Source organism: Temnothorax americanus, unplaced genomic scaffold (assembly GCF_048541705.1).
Source record: "Temnothorax americanus isolate GAGA-0224 unplaced genomic scaffold, ASM4854170v1 Scaffold64, whole genome shotgun sequence".
In the NCBI taxonomy this organism is placed as follows: Eukaryota; Metazoa; Arthropoda; class Insecta; order Hymenoptera; family Formicidae; genus Temnothorax; species Temnothorax americanus.
Window position 1 is genome coordinate 309,177 of NW_027509786.1, and position 12,226 is coordinate 321,402.

Sequence of the window (12,226 nt, forward strand, 5' to 3'; positions counted from 1 at the left end):
AAATTGATTTTTGAAAAATGATAAATAAAAATCTGTAGATTATACCTATATCTATATGTATAACTTTATTATCTATAGTCGATAAAGATGTAGATGTTTCAAAAGTTTTAAGTAAAAATATAACACGAAAATATTTCTCTCTTTCACGTGCACAATTCAATTAAGTTATTCTCTTCTTATAATAAGTATTTTGCTGTTATATAATATTAAATAATACCATAAATTGTACTTACGTAATAAACTTAACAATTTAAACTATTCGGTTTTCTTTTTATATTTACTTGCATTATTTTATACTAATTTTTAATCTATTGTATAAACTGTATTATTAACTTATAAAAATGACCGATGATTAAAAGACCTGATAAATATTTTCTTATCAGTTTAATGATTGGTTATCTTTGTAAAGATACGTTTCAAAGCCATTCTATACTTTAATCGATCTTGAACAGCCGAGAGTTCCATAAAAGGTGCGTTTTATCATACGATGTCTTTTATTGACGAGCTTCTCGATGATAAGAAAAAAGTTACTATCATTGACAGTACTTCTTACCAGACAGCTGATTCCGCAGCTGGCAAACGGGGGGGCGCAACCAGCGGCTCACACACATACACACACACACACACACACACAATCCTCCCTTCTCTTACTTTGCTACCACCGCCTACGTTCAAGCAGAATAGCTGAATTCAACATTGACCGTCGACGAACGAGCTTCGCGCAGTGCAAAAGGCGCGCGTACGTATCGCGCACTAATATGGAAAAATGAGTCAGGCCCTATGTACCATAATTATCTCGCTCATCGCACGGATATGGAAAACGTAGCCGCGTAATGCGAACATTACGTTTACGGGGTGTTGGGGTGCAGCGTTAGCATGAGCATTTCTCAAGACAGCGCTGCTACGATCGTGTGCAGGGAGGTTTTCGACGAGACGTCTCATCCGACGAACGAAGGTACGTGCGAAGGAAATAGCTAGAGAGCCTCAAAGATTTTCTCCCATTCCTCCTCTTTTATCGCCGCATTGACCATGGTGGATTCAATCGATCGAATCCACCATGGTCGCGGTTATTGGAGCCACGCTCTCGTATCTAGGAATAGGGCGTTCATTACGTACCAAACTGATCGATGTGATGATTCCACCGTTTCCTCCCCGCCCGTAACGCCCTTTGTCTGTTGTGATATAGTAATTCTTGTCAACATGCGGTTCTTGTCAAGGGTGGGAGCTCTATTATCTGTCTGTTATCTATAACGCGGACGATTGGAAGATTCGTCGTATATCGCGCACACTTGACTAACGAATCAGATAGACGTAGCAGATTATTACCGACAAACGTGGCCATTGTACAAAGCGCACGAGAAAGTCAATTATCGCTTTGATTCAAACTAGACGATAAAGCCTGGATAATCCTCTCTACTACAATAGAATCGTCACATTTAGGCCACGATGATTCCATTTTGATATCCTACAAGACATACGCTTCATCTCTTTTCGTTTGCCTCATCGTTTAGCAGCTGGCTGTTTCATCACATTTTGACATCTTAACTTTTTTGCGTATAAATATTACTATATTTCACTATATTGCTAGATATGTTTTGTCTTTCTGAATATATAAAAACAAATGATGAAAACTGACAAACTTTTCATGCAAAATTGCTTACTAATTGTAAACTACTTTATTATTGTACCTAATTTTGTTGACACTTTACTGTAACTTCTCTCAGTCCTTTCGTTTAATTAGAAATATTTTAAATTCCAAATTGTGTTTCTTCTATTTCCATATAATTTGTACATTCGTGTAACAATTATCGATCAACGCTTTTTTAGGTTTACAGTATAAGAAGCAATAAAAAAAAACTCATAGCCGTGTAAAACGTAATGAAGTAATCAAGCGACGTTCCTAAAGAAATGCACGATTCAAAATCAGTATAAAAGTAAAGAAACGTGTAAAAGAGACCTAGTAGCTAGCAGCAAATTTCCTTGTTTATTTACATCACGCCTGGCGGGAATACTGAGCCCGTTTCCCAGCGCGCTCCGGAAAATCAATAATTCGCAGTGCGGCGAAAGTTTTGTCATAGTATTCGACCGTCTTTGTGCCATTTTAGTCGAGTAAGCCCGTCTTACTTATCGGCCAAAATTTTTCAAACCGTTGGCAGAATTTGGAACAAGGATTTTTCAAGCCAGAACTTTCGTTCGTGAGGATCAACCCTATTACGGTAGCTGGAATTGTGGTTGATCGAACCGGCAAAATGAAGACCAACACTTTGACCAGCGCAGCGGTACGAAGGCAGATGGTAGCTCGACTTGCCCCTATACGGCAGCCACCACCACCTGTCCAGTTATCGGGACTGATGGAATTTTTTATGAAGCCTTTTATGCTCGTGGTACTTCCTCATCGTGACTCCTTACGGCAGAAGGAAATTTTACATTGATAACCTCACGGCGTTTAACATTTGACCTAAAGCTCCCGGTGCGGCAGCGGTCATTTTTGTTCCCCGGCGGAATTTCTGAACGCTTTTAATTCCTCTGAAAAGATAGTTCGAGTAGAAGAGTGCTTCAGGTGCTATGTTGACTGATGGGTGCCGGTCTACATAGTAAAAAGGGTTGAATATATATGTCATTTGCACGCAAATGAAATTTGTAAAAAGTTTTATATAAATCTACATAAACAGATTTTTTTTGCTTTTAAAATATTTTTTAAAATATTACAAAATATTTTATTCTGCTAGATATTAGAACATATTGATATTTTGTGACATACATATATATATATATATATATATATATATATAAAAGGACATTTGTTATACTTACATTTAGTAAAATTAAGAAACAAAGCATAGAGTATATATATAATAGATTTGATATGAAAAACATTGAAAAAGTAATATTTCCTATATTTTTCTTGTGACATTGAAGAATTCGTCTGTCGCAGAATATACTCTTACTTAGAGAGACAATAATCAAAAAATCAATAAAATTTATGTTGTTTTATAAGATTTACAATATATAAGGTTCAAATCATTTTTGAAACTACAATATATCCTATTTTTAATTAGCGGGTTATAGGTAATTGACGGATTAAATGATATGATTAATTGATTATTAAATTTAGTTATCAATATTTTTCCTATTTTGTAAATGTAAAACAATAATACACTGTTATATTGAAAAATGTCTGTTTTAATGATGAATAATGTTAAATGGCCTTAAGCTCATCACGCTATCGCAACAGTTTCCATGGAAAGAGGTAACTTTGCGCTTTAATACTTTTAACCCGGTTAACTGTGTGATCAATGAATTGTACAATTTACCTGAGCTCGATATAATAAGATACAGGGATCCACTTTCTAGTGATTAAAGTTTACAAGAGCATTATTAATAAATCATGCTATACTGGGTAAAAATACTATATGCCGTAAATAATTAAAATAACATTACCTCGAATTTATCGAAAATTTTCTATCCTTTTATCGATCAATAAACTGATTGTGATTATATTATACACGTTGAAAACCACCTTACTGTTGTACATTGTTAATTAATTTCAACTTTTTCACGTTTCTCTTTTGTCTCGAATAATATTAAAATATTGACAACAGATATCGACTCATTAATAATACATACGATCAACATTATATTTAGTGATGTACTAATAATTTAATAGACAACAACATAATTTCAGAGTTACTGGATTATGCAAAACGTTTGGGAATTGATCCCGATGCGGAACCACACCTTCTGGACTTGGCCCGGGAAGGTCTTATGGCAGCCCTACCTAAGGGATGGTCTCCGTGCTTCCATGAAGCTAGTGATGCCTGGTATTATTACCAGGCATCTACCGGCACCACCACCTGGGAACATCCCCTAGACGCAGTTTACAGAGAACTCGTGGAACAAGCTAGAGCTGGCAATAAGAGGCAAATGAGCCTTGGTATGCATCATAATAATTTATGTTCATAATATTTTTTGTAAATCTTTTATTTGAACGGAATTATGACGATAAATCATATCTTTTTATATTTTTATTTCTTTATCTTACACACAGCTTTTTGGGCTTACGGTGTTCTTCGTCTTTTAATTCGTAATATCTCAATAAACTGTTATTAGTAAACATGACGTTGAAAATAAAGAAAAACTTATGTTACTTATAAAACAATTAAAGATCAATTTTTATATAAAATTACAATGTATTAAATCTTATATAAAAAATTTTAGAAAAAAATATATTAAATATAATATTAAAATATATTAAATACAATACTCTGAACTCTTGGTATTCGTAAAAATTATATCTTATATGCGTTTTACTTAGAGAAACCATTTCTCTGCCTTGATATCATTTCAATTAACGTAATGCAATGATGTTTTCCACAAGCTTTCGTCATGAATATTTCAATTCTCGGGAGATTAAGTAATTAAATCTACAATTTGACGTTAATCACGCGTGTGCTATACGCTCGCATTTAATACCTAACACTGTTGACGCGCATCGTCCAAATGCTTCACAATAATCAGTAAAATCGTGCAACTTGGCAGAGTAATGCTTTGGCTTTGCGTCAAAATTACGACAAGTACAACCATATTTTTAGATTCTTCTACATATCAATTATGAATATCGCGCAGCCGTTAGCGAGAATTTAATGTACCGCTTCTCAACATGTATGAAATTTTGTGATACTGCTGGAATAACTTTCTGATTCAATAAATATGTAGTATTTAGTGTTTTTATGAAAAAGTATATGTATATGTGTGTGTTTTTTTTTTTACTTTTAAAAGCACTTTAATTATACAGCTTATTAATATAGATAAGATTATTAGATACATAGTTTTCGTATAAACTGTAATTACATAAAAATCAACATATTTATTGATATTAGAAAAATGTGGAATAAACTTTAACGATTAAAATATCATGTGAAAAAGTAAAATAAAAGTCTAAATGCTATTTATCTTTATTATGTTTATAATAGCCGTTTAGTACCTAATAATTGCATTGTAAATTTAATACTTCTGTTCTTAATGATTATAATAGTTAAGTTATCTACATAAAGTCGTAAAGGCAAATGAGAGCCGTTTCGCTCGATGGACGGGCGACAATAACAACAAATCGTGAGAGATCTTACTTAAGGAGAAGCATTTCGGAGATGTTTTATATTAAGCGCCAAAACAACGGCATTAACTTACAGGAGGACACGGCGGGACTTAGTAATATTTATACGCCGGTTATCGAGAGACTTCCACACTGTTGATTTCTTTTCTCACAACAGTTCTATTTAATGTTATGCTGATGCCTCATGATATTTCGTCACTGTAACTCTTGCGCTCGTCTAAAGAAGGACGTTTTCGTTGTAACAATGCGCGTTGAGATGATATCTTAACTCTGATCAATTCGACTGTCAGGTAACTTTTACGATTTCATTTTTAACGTTTGACCATTTATATTTATTTAATTTTCTTCTGACGGGGAATTAAGGGTAACAGTCGGATTGGGGATTTGAGATGCATACTCTCAAAAAATCTCGGAGAGCGGAAGCTGACTACATTATATTATTGTGACCACTGCTTTATACCTTTTGACCACTGCATTCACCCTGATGACCATCTGTATGTACTGAGGAGGGTCCAAACCAAGGACCGAAACGTTTGCGTTATATTATATATAATAATTTTATAATTTTGTTGTTATTGTCGCCCGTCCATCGAGCGAAACGGCTCTCATTTGCCTTTATGACTTTATCTTATTATTGTTTTCGAGAGCTTTATTCTTGATATAAGTTATCTACATCTATTTCCCAGATAGATTGAATCAACTCACTCGAATCAATGAACGGATACTGTGCAGTTCAGAAGTGTTACATAAATGACTAACAACTTCTAACAAGACCTTGAATAATTACTGACTTCGAATACGGTCGTTCCTCACTGTTGCAATAATCATGTTTATTATGTAATCAAACGCCGTGATCGTCAAGTCGAGATACAATTTTTCTTCAATTCCTGCTTACAAAACTTTTATTGAAAATTAATACATTTTGCAGCGGAAAACGCAGTTTTCCCGACACTTGTAATCTTAATCTTTGACTTTCTTTATTTACTCTTATAATTATACTATATTATAAATTATGACAGAAACTAAAACAAGTAATTTTCTATAATATTCCTTATATGTAGGTGTAGACAATTTTATTATTTCGTACGTTTCAAAAATTTTATTCTTTAATAAATAACGGAAATTTTATGTTTTTATGTATAAAATCTTGCATACACTTTTCACTTATCTCTATTTACATTTATGTTTGTGCAAAACATCAATATCCACTTTAATATATTTACTAGCATTATATTAGTAGTATATATTTTATAATAAAAGAGCTTATTAAATATATCACAAAAAGTAATAATAACGTAACAGAAATGGCAAAATTATTTTTTAATGTCGCAGAAGAAGATTCTAAGACTACAGCAAAAGATCTTGAGTCTCATGAGGACGCAACTTTGCCAAAAGAAACTGTTAAAGAAACTGTCCATGCGAAACCTGGCATGGCAGGCACTAAAATTCCTATGAAACTGGCACCTTTACGGAAAGTCGAAAAAATCGACAGTTCACGCAAAAGGGATCGTCCCTCTTCGTTTGATAGGCTTCAATCAAGAAGGGAAAGTGATTCAAAATCTGACAACGTAATCTCCTTGTCAAGCGATCGGGCCGCGAGGGATTATACAAACTTGAAATTTCAAGACCCAAAGTTTTATGAGTGCCCTAAATTGCTCGAAACAAGGGATGCGACTGCAATAACCACGACAACACCGATGAAGAAAGAGCTTGATCTTAAAGAAGTACTAAAGAGATCTGAGTCGCTGAGTCCATGGCATGAGAAAGATTGGGAACAACTTTCCAGCAAGTTCAGTTCAGAAGAGAATATAATCGACATTGACAAACTCAGCGCCAGTACGTTGTCCAGACCGGAGAAACTTGAGAAATTCGACAAAGAGAAACATCCAAGTCAGTTGGGTCAACAAAAGGAGTTAACTCTTAGTGGTGGTGGTTCAATGTTTCTAAAAAGTAACAGAAGTAGAGATACCACACCTAGTCAAGATGGCGGCAAGTTAGAAGAGGTCTTTCGGGCATTGACAATCTCTGACGAAACCAATAACACTATTGGTGACAGACCCAAATCCATTCTGAGGGAGAAACAACTTGAAGATGGTAATAAATAATTTGTTAGAATATTTTCTCGTCTTTATATTTATTCTATAAAGTAAATACTATTATACTTACGTTGTTTATTTGCAAATGTAGAAACATCTTGATACTATTTAAAAATAAAGATATGTATTGTATATATCACGATAAGTAAAAGCAAGAAGATAATAATTTAAGCGTGTAAAATAAACACCTCAAGTGTTGTTTAAATTTTTGAATTAGTATTAATATAATTTTGCCATTGTAATCTGACTTTTATTTCATTGTTCATAGACGATCGACCATTGGATGAGGAACGCAAAAGCGTGCGCTTTGACTTAGAAAAGGAGTTCAACATCAATTTCACGTATTCAGAATCTGAGGACGATTGGGACTCCGAATCTGAAGATAAGAATCTACGGATATCGGCTGTAATCAGCGATAAAATTACTGGTACCATCCCATCTCCGTGGAAATCAACTTCGCAAAATTTTGGGGACAACAGTGACGACAAGGACGGCTATTCTAACGAGAAGGAGCAGGATAAAATGGATTTATCTGTAGATAAAATTGAATCGTTATTAAAAAACGCAAAAATAGTTGGCAAGAGATTTCTCGTGCAGAACGTTTCGGAAAACGAACATCGTAGTCAAATGACGAATAATACTCTGGAAAGAGATAATAGCTTTGATTTTCTACCTAATAAATTAGGTGAAAAAGTGAAAAACATTGATATAGTGTCAAAAAGCGAAACAGATTGCAGCACTGCAAAAAGCAGCGATTCCGATGAGATACGCAAAATAAAATTAATTATTGAAAGAGCAAGACACGCGACAAATCGCTTGTCAAATCGACAACTCGAAGATGATGAGTCACCTGATATGTCGAGATTCAATCAGAATTACGCGCAGAAGGAGCGATTTGTTCGACCAAAGTTAGAATACTCTTCAAGTATTGACGATATGAAGATGAAAATGAATCGAGAACACGAGGAAGAGATTGAAGCTTTCAGGATCGAACTCGATATTAAGTTACAGGAAAAGAAAAAGGAACTTGAGGAAAATTTTGCTCAACAGAAGATTTTAATACAGCAGTTTTTGGATAAAAGATTAGAAGAAATTAAACAGGGAATGGCACAAAAGGTATTTCTTTTTCATTGTAACATTAAAAAAATATTTATCTTGTTAATTTAAGATAAAATTTTATTCGTCAAGAATCTATTATAATTTTTCATAGGAAGAGCAGGAAATACAATTATTAATCACTGAAATGGATCAAGCTAGAATGGAAAATTTGAACAAGGTCCGAACGGAACTAGAAGTCTGTTATGAAAAAGAGAGACAAGAAATATTGGCCAATCTAAAGACGGAACTCGACGAGAGAAAGAGGGAACTTTTGGAGTTGAGGAGTCAGGAGATGGGCAAGCTAGAGAATGAGCACGAACGTGACCTTGGTGAAGAAAAGCTCGCAAAGCTGAACGAATATGAGCTGAGAAAGCAACATACCGAAAGAATCGAAACCTTAAAAAAAGAGCTAGAAAAGGAATTCGAAGATTTAAGAAACGAATTGAGAATACAACAACGAGAAAAAATCACTAAATTTACCGAGGATCACGAGCAGTGCTTGGCCGAAATTCTTCGCGATTTTAGAATGGACGTAAGTATATAATATGTACTGTATATCCCTGGCGAAAATTAAGAAGCTTTATAAAGCGTTGACAACCGTTCAATAAAGGTTTTTTGAGAGTTTATACGCTTTCAAACTTTATAAGAACGCTTACACAACGCCGTTGGATTTTGAACGCTTCCAGAACGCTTATAAAACGCTGTATATAACGTTTCATGAAAGTTCTGAAATGCTGAGGCAACGCTTTTCAGAGAACGCTGAGTAAACGCTGCGTGCAGAGAGTTTGCTGTCAGATTTTTCAAACGTTTAGCAAACGTTTTTCCCAACGCCGTAAGACAAGCGTTTTCAATCCGTTCAGCAAACGCTCTTCCGATGGCGAATTGTAGAGGCGCAGTGAACGATTTGTAAGGCGTTAACGCAAACGGCTTGGAGACGCCCAAGAAACGCTTTTCCCGACTCCGTAACACAAGCGTTTTCCCTCCGTTCAGCAAACGTTCTTCTAACAATGCCGCTAGGCGGCGTATCTTTCTCGCATTTAAAATACATCCAGCCGCGTATATGTATAAGCAAACCCCCTGCGAGACGAAAAACAGACTTTAAGGTAGTCGTCTCGTCAGGGCATGTATTAGATAAAGTTTTCGATTTTGGATTTTATATCAAATTATAGGATCAGCTTTGCAGTCGATTTTTTCTGTGGCTCTGTACCGACTATTTACTCTAGAAAATCGATCTCGAAAATCACAAATTTTGCATTACTTCATATACAGACGGCACGAAAAAGAAGGCTCTATCACGGTTTCAATCACATATTTTAGCATTTTTCGATTAGATGAAGTGAGAAAAAACATTGTTTTTGTGCATTAGATTTTGAAGAATCCGATGCAACCATAAAATATAAAGTTTACCGGAGATTTCGCTGCTAATTTTTTAGTTTATTTTAGTGAAAATGCGGTAATCGAGCAGACATTTTTTGGTCGAGGTGAAGTTGGGAAGACTTGGCAACGCCGCTGGCTAATCACTGTAGTTGCAGGTTATGAGGCTCGTCTTTCTTAGCCGACGTGGATAGTGATTGACACCCCTGTCATGCGTTTTGAAACCCTTTCTCAGTAATTGTCAAAATTCAATCGAAAAGGAGATGTAACCTCACTTGTAACCTTTCTCGACGAGGGATGACGCGTGGCTCAGTGCCTACGCGAATGATTAGAAACACCAAGGTCCGTGGTTCGAATCCGACCCGGCCTTCGTCCCATATATACTCTGCTAAAGAGATTTTTTCCGATTAAGATCCTTATGGATTAATAGTCTGCACGATTGGGAATCGGAAAGGATTCACAATCTGCAAGGCTTAAGATTCATAAAGGATCAAAAAGATTAAGGTATTTTAAGTGTATCACGGTGGTAGTGTGAATGAATAACTGGGTCTACATTGCTTGTGCTAATTACCTTAGGGTATAAGGCACCTTATTTCCTCATCCGAGGAATGTAACAGATAAAACCCCTTTCTCGACGACTCGCATGATCAGCTGATCAAAACGGGGTCAAATGAGAAAAATCACATAATTTGGAAAAAGTAACATACTTTGTCACGTATAAAATTTTACACCATAATTCATAAAATTACTTTCCCTTAGCAAAAATTGCCTGAAATATATTTCTAAACGTGAAAACCTACAAACAGTCACATGACTAGTACGTAGCGATACGCCTACCTTAACATTTAACGCTCTTTACGCCGTTTCTTCTAACGACAAGAGTAAACGCCCGTTAAGCTCAATAGAGGCTGCACGCAGTTTTCAATGATGAAAGCAAACGCTTTCGACTTATCAGGGTTGCGTTCGAAAACGTCACCCGTGTGCACACAAGTATACTCCCTTTTTTTTCTATCTCAGCGAGTTAGAAGGAGAAGGGAGTATATACCCGTGTGTACCCGGGTGACGTTTCCGAACGCAGCCTAAACGCTTAACAGAGGATCTTTAAATGTTTTAAAGAACTCTCAGCAAACGTCATACGTCATGTAAACGCTGTCCAACTCTCAAAAAACGCTATATACAAACGCTTTTCAAACGCTGCAGCGTTGCAATTTCCGCTCTACGAACTCTCTACTGACCGTTTCTAAACTCTCAACGAACTTCCGCAAACGCTCACGTAAACATCAAACAAACGTTTATGAAACTTCTCATATTTTTGCCAGGGATATTAAATGTGTAAAAGATGATTTGTTAATGGTCAATGTGTCAATTTTCAAAAAAATAAAAAATTTATTGTAACAAAAAGATTTTAATATTACAAATAATCTTGCTTTAAATTTATAATTATATACGTACTAGTATACGTATAATTATTTTTATTTTTTTCTTATTTTATATATATATATATATATATATATATATATACTGTATATCTCTTATATATATATATGTAGGTCTGGAAGTATGTTCCGGGACTTTTATTTTTGATATCGGTATATTCCGGGACATTTGGCAGTTTCCAGGACTGTCCTGGAAAAAATTGATGTCCTACGGCATTTTTTGGGACAGTTTTTTGAATCTGATTACATATATATGCGTTATATTCCAGGACTGTACATTTCAAAAAACGTAAACAGTCCCGGAACATACCTCTGGACCTACATATATATATATATATATCTTTATGGTTTGTATAATGTCGGGACCATTTCGGAGGTGCAATAACACATACCAGGACTTTTGGCACATGCTGGGTCCGACCCAGTAATTTTCTATATGAAGGGTAACTTATCAGGCCCGGTACTAGTTTATACAAAGATATGAAACGTAACAAAGTAGGACCGTGTTTCTTTCCTAACCATTGTGAATTATAAGGACCGGTACCGGTAATTAGATACATGCAATGTAAAATACTGGGACCTTCTTATCTGAACAATTTTACTGAATTAAGTTGTAACATCATTCTTCGAGCGTATTCTTTTTTATATATAAAATCCATAATGTTTAGAGAGTCCAATCAAGCTGTTTATATACTTATTTATGTATATTTAGCACATAATGAATTATTTATTCATAATAAAGAACATCTACCAATATTTTACTATTTAAAAAGAAATATACATCAAGCTACTAAATGTACAGTGTGCTTTCTAAAACGCTATCTTTTACTAAAAATTATGTTAAAAATAATTAAATCATTGTTACTGTGTTGCTTCATAAAGTTGTAATTATAAATTTAAATTAATCAATTTAATTAAAATTAGAATTTAAATAATTAACATCAATAAATAAACTAAACAATTAAAATGTTACGAGGTCCTACTTTTTGTTGTTACAGTAAAGAAATTGATTTCCATACAATCTTCTACGATGATACATTGCAGAAAAAAGTTTTCTTCACTGATTTCATTGATATAATAGCAAATAGCAGGACTCAGACCAGTTATAC

At 34.7% G+C, this 12,226-nt stretch overlaps 1 protein-coding gene across 2 annotated transcripts in view; it reads left to right on the forward strand.

Annotated features, from left to right (window-relative positions):
- The first annotated feature begins 672 nt into the window (after positions 1-672).
- Positions 673-12,226, forward strand: part of Cep164 (centrosomal protein 164) — a 35,319-nt gene continuing 23,765 nt past the window's right edge. For both annotated transcript variants that reach the window (XM_077421161.1, XM_077421162.1), the window contains exons 1-5: positions 673-955; positions 3,686-3,934; positions 6,446-7,207; positions 7,478-8,325; positions 8,420-8,839. In XM_077421161.1, coding sequence (XP_077277287.1) covers positions 877-955; positions 3,686-3,934; positions 6,446-7,207; positions 7,478-8,325; positions 8,420-8,839 — 2,358 coding nt within the window. In that variant the 5' untranslated portion in view covers positions 673-876. The remainder of the gene's footprint in view (positions 956-3,685; positions 3,935-6,445; positions 7,208-7,477; positions 8,326-8,419; positions 8,840-12,226) is intronic.